We start from the raw sequence: 22348 nt of genomic DNA, 5'->3' as shown, positions 1-22348 counted from the left end.
CTTCGTTCTAGTGATTACATATCAAAGGCTTTTTTTACTGTTGTGAAGGTATTTTCATAGAAGCAAATGTAAATGTGGTAACAAACTGAATAAATCACAATCACATTACTACTCTATAACGAGTTTTCGGTGACTCCCCTACCGAGCGAGTTGGCGCAGTGATTAGCACACTGGACCCGCATTCGAGAGGATGACAATTCAATCCCGCGTCTGGTCATCCTGATTTAGGTTTTTCGTGATTTTCCTAAAGCGCTTCAGGCAACTGCCGGGATGGTTCCTTTGAAAGGGAACGGCCTACGTCCTTCCTCATCCTTCCCTAATCCGATGAGACCGTTGATCTCGCTGTTTGATCTCCTCCCCCCAGATCAATCGGAGACTCCCTTATATCAAAATACTCAGAAGATACTCCTGAACAAACACCGAAAATTTTTTGTTGGGGTTCTGTTTCACCCTGTTTCGCACTCTCTCTCTCTCTCTCGGATGGCTCACTGACTTTAACAGTGCATACAGAGATAAAATAACGATAATGTAATATAGTCGCCGTTGTACCAAGGTAGAACAGATCAAATTATCTGACAACTCACCACCTACAGAACTTTATGCAGCTTCACAACATCAGGTACTGAAGAATTAACTACGCTGTGCAAGCAGGCGCTGCAGTCTCATTAAAGAGTAATTCATTTACAGTCAAGTTAAAGCAACATGTAACACTAATGCATCAGGAAACATTTTTCTGGAGTACTAGGCAGATATCATGTCTTAGTGCAAAGGTCTCCCCGTGATGCGTGAATTACTTGGCTACATGTACCGACAAAACGTCGTAGACTGACTTCACATAAGGTCCATCACAGGTGTGATCTGGCATTCCAGCGTCTCTGGGTCACTTTTGGACTGAAGCTTCCTTATGGTATAGCTTCTACCAGCAGGGTAGAAACATCTATGGAACAAGCAGCCACATATGCACAACATGTTGTTAGTCCACATACATTGCATTCCAATTCACGTCTGCAGCTAATAAATAAAAGAGATAAAACGGGAAAGATGTTTGCGGTATTAAAGTTTCAGTCTTAGTGCAATAGGTAAACAAGCGGCGTTAAGCTGCATGCACTTGATAATTCCGATTTGATGCTAGCGACATGCGGAGTACACTATAGTCTCTTCACAGATATTGCCACTCTCTGCTTCTATAAAACTTAATTTTTCAACGAAGTTAAAGTACCACAGCCACCATTGCCGTTATAGCTCCTTTGGATACACAACCGTTACATCGCTAATGAGAAGTAAATATCTTTACAAAAGCCACATAGAAATTAGCTCCCCCCCTCCCCTACCCCCCATGGGTTTTGAGCACAAATCTATGTAGGGCCAACTTAAACGTTAGGTTTCCCAAGAAGCGGCATTCCGACAGTGTATCATTTTCTGTAGCAGGTAAGTTGTCCTACATCCAGTTAAATTTCTATCCAGTGTTAACATTAGAGATGGTGCTGAGAAATTTAGTGGCCGTCTCAAATACGTGGTAACACAAACAAAAAAGATAATGCATTTTACATTCAACAATCTGTACAGTATATTCCAGTGAATGAAATCAATCTCCACGGCATCCATATGTCGGCTGCACAAAACACTCATGGCATGGTGGGCATGAAACACTAATTTCAGATCGCCCTCAACCTGTAGACAGAAACCACTGCCCACCGTTTCGTAGGGTCGGCTCTCCCTCCGCGACCCTCACAAGCAAGGCGTGGCTGCACTTTCTGCAGGACAAGCTGTCTCCCCGGCCTTTTTTTTCTTTTTTTAACAAAAAAAAATTGTAGACGTAGGAGGGGTCGTGTTGCTGCTACACAATAGACCTCCAGCGCACTTCCGTGTTCCGGTAGAGAGGATCCTCCACGTCTCGTTCGATGTAGCAACCAGACGAGGTAGTCAATTGGCATTGTCCAACGGGTCAAACTTCGGATTTCTACTTGTAGGACCAAGCTAAAGTCGTAACGTCTGCGGAGCACTTTACGTAAGCGAAGATACTGGAACAGCGCATTCTTGATGTCTATGATGCCAATCAAATGCGAGCTTGTGATTTAAAAGAATGTAGTGGCCCAATTTCCTCAAAAAGGAAAGGAAGTTTAGGATTTACCAACCATTCGACGACGGGATCATTAGAGATAGGACGCAAGCTCCGAAGATATGGGGAAGAAAATAACTCGTTTCATTTTCAAAAGAGTCATCCTGATCCTTGTCTTACTTACTTAGGAAACTCACGAAAAACCAAATATCTCCCGACTATGAGCTCATTGTCTTAATCACTGAGCCACACCGCTCGGCTCCATGTTACAGGATGTGAGAGATCCGTGGTGGCTACTTCGAACACGGTCTCTGAGCGTAATATAATGAATTGTACAGTTTTCGTGGTGTGAAGAAAAAGATATCTGTCGTGTAAACAAGGTATTTCGATACAAATGTTTATTAGACGTAATAGACTACAGAATAGCATTCTGCAGTCCTCCGCTGTTCAGTCTTCCTATACACCTCTACACATAAAATTTATTTGAAAAAGTAATCAGATCCTGGAAATAGAACAATACTCTCTTTCTTTTATAGAACACACTATATTTAGAAGGTCATCTTCGAAATCTGCTGCAGCATACACTTTTCAGAGAAAAAAATCGCTAACTTATAAATGCTGGGTGCAGCACACTTGGAGCGCAGGAGCCATCACAGAGCCAAGGTAAGATAGCGATATTCCGGTAAAAATGAACACTAGAGAAAAATGGAGCTTAACTGTCAATTTTATTGAAATCTAACAACTGAAATTCACGTACATTGAAGGTTGGTTACGATAAGATGTTATACGAGTAATTGGTGTAACTAAAGGGAAAAAATTCTCAATTCAATCACGAAAATACGCTGCCTGAAAAAAAAAAAAAAAAAAAAAAAAAAAAAAAAACAGAAGGGGATCACGAAATGAAATGTAACTTTATGGGTTGAGAGGATATGTGATGGCATTGCTGTTATTACAAATTCGAGTCAAATTTACACAGAATTTGGCAGTATTATCCTAACTATCAGTATGACATAGTACCCTCTATATCCTGAATATCTGAACTGAGTCGGCTCGGTAGTTAGTCACAGAGCCGTTGTATCCCCTGAGGCAAGTTGGCCAACACTGTTGAAAGTGGGTCTTTAGATCCTGTATACTGGCAATGGGACAAAGTTCACATCCAATCCTGTCTTACACATGTTCTACGGGGGACATATCTCGCTATGGGAGTACCTCAGCATCACACAGGAAGGTCATAGAGATACGAGCACTGCCTGTTGAATAATGGAACCACGATACTGTCGCATTAGAGGCAACACATGAAGAAGCAGGATGTCCGTGATAGGCGTACCACTGTGCCACGAGAGTTCCCTCTGTCACTACCACTCATGACTAAAGTGATATCCTACAACTCTGCACGCCATGACACCAAGTCTATCACCACTAGGACTCTCCAAAATATTGAAGTAATGGGACTCCATCTCAGGTCACTACCATACCTGCCAGTGATAGTGATCCAGGGTAAAGCAGAACCGTGATAATGGTAGAACAGTACCAGTGTGTGCCCACTTTGCATTGTTGCCAAAGTGAGAGAGTACAGAGGGGAGTGATGGAGATCTGGCAACAGAGTACCATAGGTTATATTTGCTGGGAGAATAAGGTCAGTCTACATGCTTGCAACATTTACTCCCTTCCTCCACTACTCGAAGCCTTCTATTGGCTGAAGCCTGGACCTTACACACTGCCTACACACACAAAACCCCGTGTGTAACATATCAAGTACACAACAGATCACAAACAACACATCACTAAAATTACGCAGATAGCCCCTAGTTACGTGTTACAGGCGCTTCCTATCCAGTAGCTCTGCACGTAGGGTGTCGTAGATAGGAAGTAATAAGTTAGAGACGGCGATGAGAATGTTCCCAGGCATAACAGAGTTTTCACATTCATGTTTGCTTACAATAAATAAGTAACGAGGGACGGTCTCATCGGCTGTGTCCATAGGTGTGACCACAACACCGAACGCCATAGAGCACACACCATACTGCACGGTGCCTCGCACTGCTGTGGCTGCAGTCTAACTACTAAGAGCTCCCAGAGACAACTCCCTCCTACCCACACAGCCTCCACAATCCCCCATCCCACCCCGTCACTCGACAAATGCTGCATTTTTTCTTTTTGTTTCATAATTTTACACACATACCATCTGCATATGCCGCCCCCAGTCATAAGCCAAAGTCAACAAAAACTGCTGCTCCTAAAACGAAAGTACAATGCACAGTGCCCTGCAGTGGTTGTGATCGAGTTGTATTGTACCATTGGACGTTACATTTCAGATGTGTTACGACTCGTGGTTCTACCCTTCACTCGATGTCTGCGAAACCCTATATTTCAGCAGGATAATGCACGACCGCATGTTTGCAAGTCCTGTACGGGCCTTTCTGGATACAGAAAATGTTTGACTGCTGACCTGGCCAGCACATTCTCCAGATCTCTCACCAATTGAAAACGTCTGGTCAATGGTGGCCGAGCAACTGGCTCGTCACAATACGTCAGTCACTACTCTTGATGAAATGTGGTATCGTGTTGAAGCTGCTTGGGTAGCTGTACCTGTACACGCCATCCAAGCTCTGTTTAACTCAATGCCCAGGCGTATCAAGGCCGTTATTACGGCCAGAGGTGGCTGTTCTGGATTCTGATTTCTCAGAATCTATGCACCCAAATTGCGTGAAAATGTAATCACATGTCAGTTGTAGTATAACATATTTGTCCAATGAATACCCGTTTATCATCTGGATTTCCTCTTGGTGTAGCAATTTTAATGACCAGTAGTGTATATTACTGCCAGAAGTCTCATTGTTGTATGTCTGTTAGTTATTGTTCACTGATGAATTGAGTATGACGATTTGTCGCAGTCTGAGAATTTCGAGATGGCATTAAATTTTGCGTGGAACTCAAGAAAATCTTTAGATAGACACACCAAATGACGCAGAAAGCGTACGATGATGCGTGTACTCGGTATTACGAATGGTTCACACTGTTTAAAAATGGCCGGACGTAAGTTAAAGATGACCATCGTTGAAGACGTCCTTCGACGCCTACCGACCACGCTCGTGCCAGGAACGTCCACGAAACTGTGCGTGCCAATCGAAGAAGGACTATCGGAGGGATTGCCGAAGAATGTAAAATTTCAGTTGGATCATGTCATGAAATCCTGACACAGCACCTTCGAATGCATCGTGTTACCACCAAGCTCGTCCCACGGTTCATGAGTCAAGACCAGAAAGACTTCGCCTCGCAATCTGTGAAGAGCTTTTGGATCCGCAATTGTGAACGAGGCGTTCCTTAAGAGGATCATAACTTTTTTTTTTATTTCCAAAGCTGAAAACCCCGTTGAAAGTGCGAAAATTTTCACTGATAGACGAGATAAAAGAAAATTCGCAGACAGCGTTTCGCGCGATGCAGAAAGAGGCGTACCAAGACCGCTTCCGGAAGTGGAAACGGCGTTGGGAGCGATGTATAAGTTGTGGAGGAGAGTATTTCGAAGGAAACCATGCACAATAAGTGAAAGGAAAGCGTAGAAAAATTTTGTGGATAAAACAAATCTCGTATCTGCATTAATTTCCCTTATTTTGTCAATAAAACTTTCCACTAGGCAGAGAAATGATCCACTTCACGTGTTCTTTGGCTAAGTGCACTGCTGGCCATGAAAATTACAATACCTAGAAGATGTATAGCAATAGAGTAAAGTAGGAATAATGCATTATTTTTAATTGTAGGTGATTCGAGGGTAATGCATCACTTTTATTTTTAGGTGATTGGAGGGTACAGATGTGTGAACATACACTATACAGTGTGTATCACCTAACTCTGCCACCTCATATATTAGCGAAATGAAACAAACGATGAAAAATGTAGTTGATCAGGGATACATCTACGAGTGTGTCAGGGACTCATAAAATGGACAGGAGTGCATGTACCCTAAAGCTGAACGAAATCACTTTTGACACACAGTTAGGGTTTTTTTTAAATGAAACATGTGTGTTTTCTCTACAGAAACTAGAAGTACAAATCGTGATGAGAGACTTGGTTTCACTGTTATAGCCCTCATACATTATAAAATATCAGATTTTAAAGATGACAACGGCGCTGTGGTTTCTGCCGTAATGCGCAGGGCAGTCGCTGCCTGCACTGTCTCGTAGCCTGCTGTCATGACTGTCACACAATGGGCACAAATGCAGTCTATAAAAGTAAAAGAACATCACTTTCAACACAAAGTTACGTTTATTTAATTGGTACATGTACGTTTCTTTCTACAGAAATGAAAACCATAGGTACACTCAGTTCGTATTCACTTACTATGTTTCCTTCTCTTCCTTTTCCTAATATCGAATTCCAGTCGCCCATCACTATTAAACTGTCGTCCTCCTTAACTATCTGAATAATTTCTTTTATCTCATCATACATTTCTTCATTCTCTTCATCATCTACCGTGCTAGTTGGCATATCAACTTGTACGGCTGTCGTGGGTGCGGGATTCATGTCTGTTTTGGCTACAATAATGTGCTCACTATGCTGTTCATAGGGGCTTGCTGAATCTCTATTTTCTTATTCATTATTAAAGCTACTCATGCATTACTTGTATTTGATTTTGCATTTATAACCTTGTCTTGTTCCACCTGCCCGCGAACTTCACTGTTTTCCACTACATCTAACTTTAGCCTTTTATTTTCCTTTTTAAATTTTCTACCCTACCTGCCCCATTAAGGGATCTAACGTTCCACGAACCGATCCGTGGAACGCATGTTTTGTTTCTCCTGATGACGAAACCCTCCTGAGTGTTCCTCACCCGAAGATCCAAACAGGGAACTATTTTACCTCCGGAATATTTAACCCACGAGGATTCCATCGTCATTGTACCCCACAGTAGAGCTGTAGGCCCTCAGGAAAAATTATGGCTGTATTTTCCCACTGCTTTTAGCCGTTCGCAGTACCAACGCAGCAGTACCATTTTGGTTGATGTTACAAGGTCAGCTCAGTCAATTATCAAGACTGTTGCCCCTGCAATTACTGAAAAGGCTGCTACCCCTCCTCAGGAATCATACGTGTTATGTCTGACCTCTCAACAGATCCTCCTCCGTTGCAGTTGCACCTACGGTATGGCTATATGTATCATTGAGACACGTAAGCCACCACATCAACGGCAATGTCCGTAGTTCATCCAGAGGAATTACTTACTATGACTGAAAATACTTAAATGCAGTTATACATTTTGCATGTCCATACTATTAGCCGATACCGAATTTATTATTTCACAAATGCTCTTGCTGTAACATAACCAGCAACATGCCTGCATGAAATGAAGAGCACTCCCATCTCTTGCTGGAAGTAGATTTTACACAGATGAGCGTTGTCTCTCTATCCAAACAAAAACTGACAAGATTACCAACATTATGCCTCTAAACATAGTTGCAGTTTCTCAGGGTGATCCATCTCTGTTAGATGCAGGCTAGGGTCTGGGGGCTCCTACCACAATGGCACACATACACAAAATAACGCAATTGGGATAGGTGTTTCCAACTGACTTACATCTACAAGCAAATATAGAAGGCATTATGGATGTGACATCGTGACCATGTGACTGGAAATGTCACTATCCTGGATCTTTAGAGTATATAAAAAGGTTTGAAAGTAAATCTCTCTCCCTAACATAGTGGATGTCTGGGGTGTTGAGGAGGTGAACCTGAGAAATTGGGTCTATGATGAGATGAACTGTTTGTTGTATGATACTTGTAGTCTGTACAGAATAATTCTGTGTTCATCTCCTGAATCAGTATACCTCATGATATGCAAAGCAGCTTGCCCTAAATATAGTACATATGAGGTGGGGTTAGCATCCTTCAATGGTAGGCGATTAGTTATTGAACAATACCCAGACATACTATGTGAAGCTCGACTCTTTTGTACCAGTAACAGAGATCAAATCATGTGTTTCTATTGTGCTGGAGGATTGAGAATTTGGAAAGAAATACACTATCGTTAGGCTGAATATGGCGTGAGGGTTTCCAAATGATTGTTTCTGATTCTTGCATAAAGGCAAAGATTATGTAGATGATATTTATCAGTTCAAAGACGCAAATATTACTGCAAATGATCCAACATGTATTATCCTTCTACCAAATCTTCATAAAGCTGGCAATATTGTTCAGAATACCATGTGACAGAGAGCTTTCATCACTGCTTGCCTGAGTACAATTTACTTCCAGGAAAAGGTGGGAGCGCTATTTCTAATATGCAGACATCCTGTTGCTTGAACCAAATAGATACCTGCCCTCTCTTCGTGTGCTGTCTATTGGAAATCTGTTTTAGCTACAGTAAGAGTATTCTTTACATAATAAATTCGGTATCAGCTAATAATTTTGCCATATAAAATCTTTAACTCTAAGATTTTTATTTTCATTCAGAGTGACTAATATTTGTGTTTTTGCATACAATGGGAACTCCACAGTTTGTAATAGCAATTTTCTGTATTACTTAAACTGACTGTGTGTGTTAGAGACTATCAGATATATATAACGAAATAATAAGCAATCAGTTCCGTGAAAGAAATTTTATTTCTTTATCAGCTTCAGGCATTTAGTGCCCTTCTTCAGAAGGTTGTACAAGAAAAAAAAACACACAAATAAGTAGATGTCACATAAGAATATTAAAATTAGGGACGAAAAGCTTAAATATTTTAAAAATTAAAAGATAAAAAATGGCACATACTTATATCCATCCCAATATTTGTTAGTGTCAACAATAAGATTCACACACCAGAATTCCATAATCCTATACAACCACAGTTGCTGAGGATGGAAAAATTCTAAACCTAACATCAAGCCAGATGCAAAGAGCCATCTACGTGTACCAGAAATAAAAATTGAAGATTGTGAAGATCTTCAACCATATTAATTTTAATAAAGGAAGTATCGTTAATTATGTAACATCTAAATATGTTTCTGATTACGTGAGAGTGTCTACAAATGCTCATTATGGCAGGTGGCCTTGGATACTTGTGAAGTTTGTCATGAGCAATTCGATAAAATGTTTATTCACAATAAAAGACAAATTAAATATTAATGCTTACAGTTTATACGATGACATAACTAGTGTTTTACATAATCTACACTTAGACAGTGTTTGTTTCCATACTGATGAATGCCTACAGAAACTAAAAGAGTTGACCCAAAAAGAGTATGATAAAAAGTTAGAGTGCCTTCTGTCTGAGCAAGTTAAATCAAGTCGTGCTTATGTATCTACTTCAATCTTTGAATTTTATAGTAAAGCTATTAATAAAATTTACATTTTATTTTCATCATAGAGAATCTGATTGCTTGATAAAGGATTAAAATATAATATAAAACCTACAATCAATCAAAAGAATGTTGTATAACTAATTTTTATTCTTAAATTAGGGCTAGATTCACTTAAAATAGATACAAAAGAACAAACTAAAATGGCATGCAAAATGACTGATACTGTTGATATGAATGTGAATTCTAGAAGTAAGAATATCTCTACTGACCAGAATATTTTGAATGACATCAGTAAGAAACTTAAAATAATGATGCACTGGTAATCAAAGCAGACAAGGGCAACACAACAGTGATTATGTATAAAAAGGACTGTAACAAAAACAGACGAATTTTTTAATGCTACCAACATTAAGCTAGCTAACAATAATTTGGTGGATGCTTGTAACAAAGAAATTATGGAAGCAATTAATGCTAGTGAGCATCTATTTCACCCTAAAGATAAGCATAAACTTATATACATGAGTCCTAGAACTCCTTCACTCATAGGGAAAGCCAAGATTAAAAAACAACATTGACCCATTAGACCAATAGTCGATTCTATTGACTCTACTGCCAATCGGCTATGTAAAATCTAAATGTTTTGGTACACAGATTTGATAAAAACGAAAATACTTGTACAACCAAAAGTTGTAAAGAATTTATCGATTCTCTCAGCAACATTAAACAGCCCAACAACTCTATCTGAGTATAATTTGATATTAAAACTTGTATACCTATGTACGTGTTGAGGAAAGCATCCAATCCAAACTCTCTAAAATGATGAAACAGATTAATTTATTGGTGTATTTCACACTGCACCTAAAGAAAATATTTTCTCCTTTAATACAAAACTACATCAACAACAAGAGAGATTACCTATGCACAACTGCCAAGCTGGATGTATAGGCAATATCTTCACTAAAATCTTGGAAAATAAATTTTTTTGCAGTTCCCTAACATGGGTAATAATATAATCTTCTACAAACGATATCTTGATGATATCGTTCTTATATACCAAGGGCTAGCAGAAGATATTCCACACATTCAGAAAACTTTAAATAGCCTGCATAATATCAATTTCTCTTATGAATTACAAGATTTTACAGACAGTGTTAATTAGTTAGATTTGTCCATCAAAATCAAAGACAATAACATATTCTTTGATATATTTAGGGAACCTACTACTACCAATAGCATTGTTCACAGTACCTCTTGTCATCCAGAAAGTCACAAAATTAGCTATTTCAACCCTATGATAAATAGAATTATTCAGAGCCCACTCTCTGTTGATGCTGTTCAGAAAGTGTTGCATAATTTAGAATATCTGCCAGCTAACAATGTTTATGATCCCAGATTAATGTTGAAATTATTTAAACAAAGAACATGTACATCTATACCTGGTACTTCACTCCAGAATATAGAGAAACCAAATTATATAGCTATTGCTTCTCTTGGGAGTATTTCTTATCAAATCGCCAACCTGCTTAGAAAATACGGTATCACAGCAGCCTTTTGCACGAAGAATAATATCAGTCAGTTACTTATTCATAACGAGCAACCAATAAGTAATGCATTAATAAATCTGGAATTTACCAAATGAACTGTGAAAGTTGTCCAGCGAGGTATATCGGCCAATCTGGAAGATCATTTAAAACTAGATTCCATGATTACCTTCCAATAAATAAGGAGAATATCTGTATAGATCAACTTTTACTCAGCACTTCATAGCTGAAAAACATAGAGCTCCAACTATTGATAACTTGGACATTTTACACTTTGTTAATAAAAGAGCAAAATTGAACTTGCTAGAAGAAACAGAAATATACAAGCAATCCAAGCTACAAGAATGTCATTTGTTAAATGAACAAACTCTTTTAAAAACATGTTTTAAGAGTGTATATCTGTACTCCTACGACACTCTTAATTAACTATTTTAAATTTGTAATACTTACTAAACAGTAACATTGGTTGAAACTGCAACCTAATTCATCCTGAGTGTTACTAGTTTTTGTAAAATGCTTCATAAACAACTACACTGGTTGAAACTGAAACTTGACTACTCCTCATTGTAACTGGTTTTTGTAAACTATTACGTGCAGACCTCAACTGCATTAATGTCACTATTTCTCCTAGCTATTTACATAATGTCACCCATACCACCTGAATGCCCCTACTGTCTACCCCCATCCCTCCCACCCCTCCGTCGTGATGTGATATACTCATGGATTATGCTCATGTAGTCAGGCCATTTCCTTTCTTCTCCATACCCCCCCCCCCCCCTTCCTACCGCCACAACCTCTCTGTCTACTCAAGACCCTCCCCTCCTAACTCCCCTAATTAGTCCCACTACAATGTCCTTCGGTTGTTCTATTATGATTTCAGTGCTTCATAATATATAACTGAATATAATTGATTTTCTTCCTAACATACATATAATTATTTATAAGCAGGATTTACCATTCATGAGAACAATTTGATCATTCAATAAGCCACAATTAGTGGTAATGCGCTTATACTTAGCACGCTATTCTCCATATTTTGCAATTTCTGTAATAGCTTCCAAGTGTGCTCCAATGCTGCAGCAGAGCATTGTATGGCAGTGAAACATGGATTGTTGGAAAACCAGAACAGAAGAGAATCGAAGCATTTGAGATGTGGTGCTACAGACGAATTTTGAAAATCGGATGTACTGGTAAAGTAAGGAATGAGAAGGTTCAGCACAGAATCAGAGAGAAAAGGAGTATGTGAAAAGACTGACAAGGAGAAGGGACAGGATGATAGGACATCTGTTAAGACTAGAGGGAACTGTAGAGGGCAAAAACTGTTGAGGAAGACAGAGATTGCAATACATCCAGAAAATAACTGAGGACGTAGGTCGCAAGTGCTACTCTGAGATGAAGAATAGGTTGTCACAGGAGAGGAATTCGTGGCGCTACGCATTAAACCAGTCAGAAGACTGATGACGCAAAAAAAAAATGATAGCTTCATTAGACTGCTGAATGTTGATATATTTTTAGATAGCAGTCAATTAACCTGATAGCTAACACCCTATCAGTAATAAGAATCTAGCTGTTATTAGCTAATTCTGTTCACTTGTTCTTATTTATCATTTCTCCCCCTTCTGTCCGTTCTGCCCCCACCACTCCAGCAACTTCTCCTCCAGGTTTACCACATTTTTACACTAACTCCCGAACCCTCCTGTTGCCAATGCACACAGCGCCACCTCTTATGGTTTGCTCATGAAGTTTCACATGTTAATTTTGTGTGTTTTCTTTCCTCTGTGTCTTCCCGTAATTAGAGTGCTGTAATTGCAGTGGTTTATTATCAGTTCCTGATTTACAGTCAGCTCCTCTCCTGTGTATAATTAGTTACAGGAGCCTATCAGATCTCATAGGTGGAATGTAATTACTTAGTAAGCTACAATTAGTGTCACAATTATAATCACCTGAATCCACTCCATTTATTACCATTACTACTGAAGTTTCCAGAATGTTGGAACAATCATTAGCAACCAATTATCATGACTGCTACACCTTATCAGTTGTAAGAATTCGGCTGTGATAAGCATATTTTGTTCCTATGTGTCACATTCCCTCATCTCTCCTTCCCAACCCCATACCCAATCCAACAATCATTTCCCATATGGTTTATCACCTTATCACATCTCTCCCTTCCCCCCCCCCCCCCCCCCCCCGCCAAAGTCCCTCCCCCGCACAAATGTTATGTTAGCTCACACAGTTTTGCATATATAGTTTATCTTCTCCATTTCTACCTCCCTTTTGTGTATATTTGAAACTACTTTCCCCCTTCCAACCCAATTCCCCCCAACCCTCAAAATGACCCAGCTTCCGCCTTATCTGGTACATAATTGGATTCTCTAGTTAATTATGTGAGCCTATTACTTTTCATAGCCAAATTTTGGCAGATATAATTTACAGTCGCTACTACAGCTACTTGCGGTAGTCACATCCAGTAAGTTGCAGTCAGAGGGTTCTGATCAGAACGCTAGTTTGATAATTTTCAGCAGTGGCTATATGCAGATAGTCACTAATATTCTATTTACAACCAGTAAATTTTTAGTAGTAATTTAGACACTGTAGCTTGGCCATAGACAGTTGCAGTTACTTGCTGTTAGTCAGCTATATACAGTCACATTTAAACAGCTGCTCACAGCTACAATTAGTCCACCTTTTACTGTTGCTACATTTTTTACAGGTAGTTAATATTTCAACTTTTTTACACAGATGCTTAGTGTGTTCATCATCTGTAGCTACTGATTATTAGGCGTCAACAGTTCTAAGTAGTGAAGCATTTCCAGTTCTAATTGGTTAGCCACTTAAATTGCCAGGTAGTTAACCATTTATTATTGCAGGTACTAAATCAGCTACAACCTACATGTGGTGATTTATTTTGCTACAGATGGTTATCTGTATGTAAGCAATGGCCTATAGATAATCTGTTCTTAAAGTTTCAGATGCATTACTATACATTTACAAGTAATTTTTACAGCTAATAAGCATGTTCATTCACTCACAATCAGGTAGATACGCCATGGTTTACTAGCCGTGTTATAAAAGCGCTACGTAAACAAAGAGCACTTCATCTCAGACTCAAGAGAAGTAAAAACGTAGCTGACAAACAAAAGCTGAACGAAGCGAAAATGAGCGTTAGGAGAGCAAAGAGAGATGCGTTCAATGATTTTGAAAGAGAAAACCGTTCAATGAGATTAAAAGTAAGATGTTGTCAACCGACCTGAATAATAACCCTAAGAAATTTTGGTCGTATGTAAAATCAGTAAGTGGGTCATTCTCTCAGCGACCACACCGGCACCGAAACGGAAGATAACAGAGAGAAGGCCGAAATACTGAATTCGGTCTTCCAAAGTTGTTTCACCGCGGAAGATTGTAACACTGTCCCTCCTTTCAATCGTCGTAGGAACGTCTAAATGTCTGAAATTGAGATAGCCCATCGCGGAACTGAAAAGTAGCTACAATGGTGTAGTAGTGGAAAGTCATCAGGACCAGATGAGATAACTATAAGATTGTATAAAGATTATGTGAAAGAACTTGCTCCCCTTCTAGCAGAAATTTATCGTATATCGCTTCAGGAACGAAAGGTACTTAACGACTGAAAAAAGCGCAGTTCATTTCCGTTTTTAAGAAAGCTGTAAGACAGATTCACATAGTTATAGACCCTATCATTGACATCAGTCTGTTGCAGAATTATGGAACATGTTTTATGCTCACCAATTAGGGCGTTTTTGGAAAATGAAGGTCCCCTCTTTAAAAATCAACATGGATTCCGCAAATAGAGATCCTGCGAAACTCAGCTGTCGCTCTGTCCTTTATGAGATCCACAGCGCAATGTACAACGGTTCTCAGGTTGATGCCGTGTTCCTTGATTTCAGTAAGGGTATTGACACCGTCCCGCATTGTCGTTTAATGAAAAAAAATACAAGCTTACCGAGTATCGGCGCAGACTTGCGATTGGAATCAAGACTTTCTTGCAGACAGCACACGACACGTCGTTCTCAATGGAACTAAATCGGTAGATGTAAAGGTAATATACGGAGTACCACAGGGAAGTGTGATGGGATCGTTGCTGTTTACTATATAAATGATCTATTAGAAAGTGTCGGATGCTCTTTAAGGCTATTCGGAGATGATGCAGTTGTCTATATCAAAGTAGCAACGCCAGAAGATAGTAAGAATTTGCAGAACGACCTGCAGGGAATTGATGAATGGTGCAGGGTCTGGTAGTTGATCCTGAACGTAAATAAATGCAACATATTGCGCATACATAGAAAAAGAAATTCACTACTGTACACCTACACTATTGATGACAAACAGCTGGAGACAGCGTCTGCCGTAAAATATCTAGGCGTAACTATCCAGAGCGAGTGGAATAACCACATTAAACCGATGGTGAGAAAAGAAAATACCAGACTCTGATTCATCGGAAGAATCTTAAAGAAATGCCTTATAAGACGCTTGTGCGTCCGATTACTGAGTATTGTTCATCTACCTACGACTCCTGTCAGGTAGAACTGATAGAGGAGACAGAGATAGGGCAGATCCAATGAAGAGTGGCGATTGTCGACAGGGGATCGTTTAGCCGGTGAGAGAGCGTTACGGAGATGCTAAACAAACTCCACTGGCAGCCGTTACAAGAGAGGCGTTGTGTATCACGGAAAGACTTACTATTGAAATTTCGGGACAACACTTTTCAGGAGGAGCGAACAATATGTTACTTCTCCCCACATATACACTCCAGGAAATTGAAATAAGAACACCGTGAATTCATTGTCCCAGGAAGGGGAAACTTTATTGACACATTCCTGGGGTCAGATACATCACATGATCACACTAACAGAACCACAGGCACATAGACACAGGCAACAGAGCATGCACAATGTCGGCACTAGTACAGTGTATATCCACCTTTCGCAGCAATGCAGGCTGCTATTCTTCCATGGAGACGATCGTAGAGATGCTGGATGTAGTCCTGTGGAACGGCTTGCCATGCCATTTCCACCTGGCGCCTCAGTTGGACCAGCGTTCGTGCTGGACGTGCAGACCGCGTGAGACGACGCTTCATCCAGTCCCAAACATGCTCAATGGGGGACAGATCCGGAGATCTTGCTGGCCAGGGTAGTTGACTTACACCTTCTAGAGCACGTTGGGTGGCACGGGATACATGCGGACGTGCATTGTCCTGTTGGAACAGCAAGTTCCCTTGCCGGTCTAGGAATGGTAGAACGATGTGTTCGATGACGGTTTGGATGTACCATGCACTATTCAGTGTCCCCTCGACGATCACCAGAGGTGTACGGCCAGTGTAGGAGATCGCTCCCCACACCATGATGCCGGGTGTTGGCCCTGTGTGCCTCGGTCGTATGCAGTCCTGATTGTGGCGCTCACCTGCACGGCGCCAAACACGCATACGACCATCATTGGCACAAAGGCAGAAGCGACTCTCATCGCTGAAGACGACACGTCTCCATTCGTCCCTCCATTCACGCCTGTCGCGACACCACTGGAGGCGGGCTGCACGATGTTGGGGCGTGAGCGGAAGACGGCCTAACAGTGTGCGGGACCGTAGCCCAGCTTCATGGAGACGGTTGCGAATGGTCCTCGCCGATACCCCAGGAGCAACAGTGTCCCTAATTTGCTGGGAAGTGGCGGTGCGTTCCCCTACGGCACTGCGTAGGATCCTACGGTCTTGGCGTGCATCCGTGGCGTCGCTGCGGTCCGGTCCCAGGTCGACGGGCACGTGCACCTTCCTCCGACCACTGGCGACAACATCGATGTACTGTGGAGACCTCACGCCCCACGTGTTGAGCAATTCGGCGGTACGTCCACCCGGCCTCCCGCATGCCCACTATACGCCCTCGCTCAAAGTCCGTCAACTGCACATACGGTTCACGTCCACGCTGTCGCGGCATGCTGCCAGTGTTAAAGACTGCGATGGAGCTCCGTATGCCACGGCAAACTGGCAGACACTGTCGGCGGCGGTGCACAAATGCTGCGCAGCTAGCGCCATTCGACGGCCAACACCGCGGTTCCTGGTGTGTCCGCTGTGCCGTGCGTGTGATCATTGCTTGTACAGCCCTCTCGCAGTGTCCGGAGCAAGTATGGTGGGTCTGACACACCGGTGTCAATGTGTTCTTTTTTCCATTTCCAGGAGTGTATATATTCATACTGCATGTTAATATGTATTTTGGAATTTTTTAAGTGCGAATAATGAGTCACTACCATTAAAAAACAATGTGTTTCCATTTTTCTGCATCAGTTTTTTTTCAAATAACTGTTTTAAATCATGCTGTGATGGTTTCAGAATATGTGGATCATTCTTTAAAAAATCCATGAAAATATGTGCACTCGCTGTAGCTTAGCCAGTCGGGGTGTATAGTAATGACACTACTCTATTTTTTCGTAAAACCTATTCAGTTTCTTCATTCACTGAGCTACAATAACTGCACATCAGTAGTAGGGCAATGGCAGCATCATCCCACATTGCAGGTTGCCGACAACAGGGACAAACATACATCCACCGCCAAACCTATTGTTCTATTTCGATTAACAGGTCCTTAACCTATTGTTCTGCTAAGAGGATTATGACACACTGGGGATAATCCATACTTCAGAGAAACCCTCACCCCTCCCGCTCCTCTGCCCCTCCCCTCCTCCTCGCCCACCTCCCTGGGAACTCCCCTCGCCGATATAAGCAAATTTTTGGTATCAATTTGATTGAATAATTAATTAAATTCATCAATTAATTAACCCCTTCCCCTCTGGAAAACCTCCAGCCCTCTCCCTCCCCTCCCACCTGAAAATTGGCGGCAAAAAGACTCAGTTGATTGACCATTTGGCGGGAAATCATTTGCAGTGCATGGAATATTGTTTAAACAACTTGGACAATGTATGGAATATTGAAACAATTAATGACATACAAGACAGTGTATGGAATATAGTTTATTTATTTATTTAGAGAATTTGACAGTAAATCGATTGCAGTGTATGGAATATTGTTTAAACAATTAGACAATATGTGGAATATTGTTTGTTTAAACAATTTATGCACTATAAGATAGTATTTGGAATATAGTTTATTCATTTATTTAAAGAACGTGTCAAGAAATTGACTGCAGTGAATGGAATACTGTTTATTTAAACAATTTACTGGATACAAGATGGTATATCGAATAGAGGTTGTTTAAAGAATTTCTCAGAAAATCGACTGCAGTGTGTGAAATATTTAAACAATTGCGGTGCTTTTTTCATTCCAATCACATAAGGGAACACATAATTACACTGTTACAGACCGCTCAAAAACATATATGAAAAATTTTCTCGCTTCTCGCACCCGCGCAGGCTACCCAGAGTCAGGGTGCCGGAGGGACTTAGAAAAACCAGCGGGCTCGCCACACCAGTGTCAGCTGCCGGCCGCTCCACAGGCCACTGAAGTATCACGCTAATCTTCTGGGACAAACGCACACATCCTATCAGCGTCCCCCGCCATCTCAAGTGGTCTGTATGCATGAACCAACCTGTCGGGTACCAGCACATGCGAGAGACGCCTTTCTCCCAAAGCAAATGCCTGACTGGGAATCGATGCTGAAGTTAATACGAGGGTAATCCCAAAAGGAAGGTCTTCCGTTTTTTTTATAAGTACATAGACCTGTTTATTTCTACAATGGCTTACACCAGTTTACAGCTTGAACATTTATTATTTTTCGACATAATCACTATTTCTGTCGATGCATTTTTGCTGCAGTTTTTGTATGCCCATGTTATACCAGCTTGCCGTCATGCAGTTCAGAAAGTTATCAACCTCTTCTTTCACCTCGTCGTCGCGGCTGAATCGCTTTCCTGCCAAATGTTTTTATAACCTAGGGAACAGGTGATACTCACTGGGTGCCAAGTGAAGACTATAGGGTGGGTGGGTGATTATGTTCCACTGAAACTGTTGCAGAGGAGCAACAGTTTGTCGAGCGATGTGTGGGTGAGCTTTGTCATGGAGAATGTGTGCACACTTGCTCAACATTCCTCTTCTCCGGTTCTGAATTGCCCGTTTGAGTTTTTTCAGAGTCTCCAGAGTCTCGCAGTACCTTTCAGCGTTAATTGTTGTCCCAGCGGGCATAAAGTCGACCCACAATACCCCTTTCCGATCTCAAGAAAAGGTTGTCATGACTTTACCGGCAGACTGTGTTTGTTTGAATTTCCGCGGCTTTGGCGAAGAAGGATGCCGCCACTGGCGTGATTGTTGCTTGGTCTCAGGTGTAAAGTAGTATGGCCAGGTTTCGTCACCCGTGACAATTGAGTCCAGAAAGTTGTCCCGTTCGACTGCAAGACGGTGAAGAAATGCGCGGGAAGCATCAACTCGTTGCTGCATGTGATCCTCAGTCAGCACCCATCTTGTGCACACCTTCCGGTAGTTCAATGTTTCCGTTAAAATTCTGTGAGCGCTGCTTCGGGAAACCTCAGAGATCATCCAGGGTGATCCGCCGATCTTCGCGCATGCTTTGCTCAACCTTCAGCTCTGTCTCCTCAGAAATTGACGGTCTCCCGCTCCTTTGTTCGTCGTGAATTTCGGTCCGACCAGCTGCAAACTCTCTACACCACTTACGAACATTTTTGACATCCATGCACGACTCACCATATACTTCTGTCAATTGCCCTTTGCGTTCAAAACCCGAATAACTGAGCGCAATTCACACTTGGCGGTAACATCCTACGGGAGCTCCATTCTCAACGGCGGCCAACCCAAGACAGCGCCTCAGCGCGTCGTGCACATGTTTACACACAGTGCGTGAAACACTCTTCATAACAATGTGAGCAACTGCCACACAAACAGAGTTCTGTACTTATAAAAAAATAAAAGACTTAACTTTTGGGATTACCCTCGTAAATAACTAATTTCCGGTCACATGATCGTGATGTAGGGGATACAAGGCGGACGCAGTAGCAGTTTCACACATACACGAATTGACAACGTCACAAAACTAGTACCAGGCTGACTCGAAATACTCTTCAAAAAAATGTTGCTGTATGCTAAGAGAGAGAGAGAGAGAGTGCTGTAGTTTGCTTGGCAGATGACAAAGAAACTAGCATGGGGTGCTTCAACAATTACACTTTTTCATTCTGCCATGGACTCTAAACTGCCCCAGCCTTCCTGGTGCTCTTTCTTGAGGTACACTTCATGAATTGCTTCACGATTTATTAAATTAGCGTATAATATTATATCTTGAAGATGTAGCAAATGTTGCTTCAGAGGATGTGTCACAGGAAATATTAATTGAACCATTAATACAGATGTTTAAATAATTTGCTTCAAACACACACACACACACACACACACACATACAAACACACACACAAGGTTTAAACCTACTCGAAATGAAATGTCGTGTGGATTAGGGCCTCCCATCGGGTAGATTGGTCACCTCAAGTAAGTCTTTTGAGTTGACGCCACTTCGGCGACTTCCGTGTAGATGGGGATGAAATGATGATGATGAAAACACAATACCCAGTCCCTGAGCGCAGAAAATCTTCGACCCAGCCGGAAATCGAACCTGGGCCTCTTTGCACAGCATTCGGCCGCGCTGACCACTCAGGTATAGAGGCGGACCTACTCGAAATAAAAAGGTGGACTTTACACAGCGGTTTGCATGCGTAAACAATAGTGTTACGTTTTTTCTGAGGAATTTCACTAAATAATCCAAACGACTGGAAGCTGTGATGTACGAAATGATAGGTAGAATTTCAGATTTCGACATGAATTTAGACCATCATGGTTGTGGAATTTCTGACCACTACAGGTTTTTTCTTTTTTAAAAGTACTATAGGATTCCTTAGTTGACTAGTTTTCTCAGTTACACCAGGACGAAGAAGGAGAGAGGAAATGGTATACCACGTGACGATATAGTAACAAAACAACAACAAATACCTCTGCAAGACAGAGTCCACTGTGATGTCTTTAGAAGCACTGAACACAACACACTTAACCTGTGATCCAATCCACAGTAATACTTTTTCCTCATGGATAGATGTCAAACATCGCTGTCAATCGGGAACTTGACCTCGCTATTGGTTTTTTAAAAAACCATAGAAATCCTAAATTTCTTCTCTCTGCTGCATTTGGAAGGAGGAGCAGGAAGGGCGTACTGTGTGATAAGACAGAGAGTAGCAAATACCACTGCAAGACGGAGTCTACTGCGATGTATTGAGAAGGATTAAACACAACAAACTTAAACAGCGATACAGTCCGTAGTAGTACTTGTCATGGCTAGACGCCTGAGATCGCTGAAAACACTCGCACATCCTGCGCGCTCACCTCCCAGGTATCCACATGCAGTGCACCCGTCCCCTCATACACCACTGGCGCGAACGCTCAGAGGTCGGTGAAAACTAACGCCGCGGCCGCAGCCGTAGACACGCTTGTATGAAAGAGTGCACCATCCCCAGCTATAGTGGACAACCGGGGATGATTGGAGTGGTACGAATTCGGTTGTTATCAATAAGTCCAGCGCAAACACCTATCATTTTCAATCTTCTCTCTTATTCTATCGCCGCTCACCCAGCGCACTGGTCACTTATCTAGCCCCGACGCTACCGCAAACAAGAGCGGACAGGCAGGCTCGTTCTTTGTACGTAACCATCCGTCTCACGCTGAGTTAATCGGTTACTACCGGTAGCTTACTCCTCGTGACCACTGTTGTAGCCAGCCGTGGTGCACAGCGAACCAACCAGCAGAAGCTTGGATGTATACAGTTGTTCTAACTCAGTCCACCACGACATAGACACCCCAGTTAAAACAGTTCACTTTGCCAATCTGAGACAGCGATGTTGTTGACCATACACCTCGAATTTCTCACGTGAAATGTAGATTTCTCCCTTTTATACAAATTATTTGTGAAGACAGAATAAATCAGGGCATGCACGCTTTTTCACATCGCTGAAGTGTCGTTATTTGTTCAGAAAATTCTGCAACAGTATCGCATAGTCTACATTTCCTCTAAGTACTTTCTCATCAGATAGAAAAAAAATCTGTTCTATCAGCTTAATATTTGTTACGTCATGCATCACAGGTCTAGAATATTAAACCCATTTTTGGCTTATGACGGAGTGCTAAGATCTGCCTCTGTCACAGGATGCCTCCTCACTTTCAAACTCCCTGAAAGTAACCAAGTGCTCTGCCTCATAAGACGTCTCTTAACCCTATAACGATAAGGTTAGGGTTGGATCCGACCCCAGCGAGTCTGTTTTGTTTATAACTCCCCACTCCCTTTTCTGGTCCCAGCTACCCTACCAGCCAGTCGTCCCGAGAACGCCGAGGAGGCCACGTCAGTCTGGTGAGTGTCCTGCAGCTACCCTCTCTATCCGAAACCTACATTACCCGCTCTCGGATTGGATCCGACCCCACCTTACTGTTTACGTCACACTCATTAGCTTCTTTTGTGGGGAGGGTTCAA

General features: G+C 41.7%; 1 protein-coding gene across 1 annotated transcript in view; it reads left to right on the top strand.

The window, feature by feature from the left end:
• Window positions 1-13627, top strand: part of LOC126297925 (motor neuron and pancreas homeobox protein 1-like) — a 255001-nt gene extending 241374 nt beyond the window's left edge. The window contains exon 4 of the mRNA XM_049989247.1: window positions 13620-13627. Coding sequence (XP_049845204.1) covers window positions 13620-13627 — 8 coding nt within the window. The remainder of the gene's footprint in view (window positions 1-13619) is intronic.
• Window positions 13628-22348: the final 8721 nt, after the last annotated feature.

The sequence above is a fragment of the Schistocerca gregaria genome, chromosome X (assembly GCF_023897955.1).
Source record: "Schistocerca gregaria isolate iqSchGreg1 chromosome X, iqSchGreg1.2, whole genome shotgun sequence".
NCBI classification, from domain to species: domain Eukaryota; kingdom Metazoa; phylum Arthropoda; class Insecta; order Orthoptera; family Acrididae; genus Schistocerca; species Schistocerca gregaria.
The sequence above is the reverse complement of the archived record's forward strand: the minus strand, read 5'-3'. Positions and strand labels throughout refer to the sequence as shown.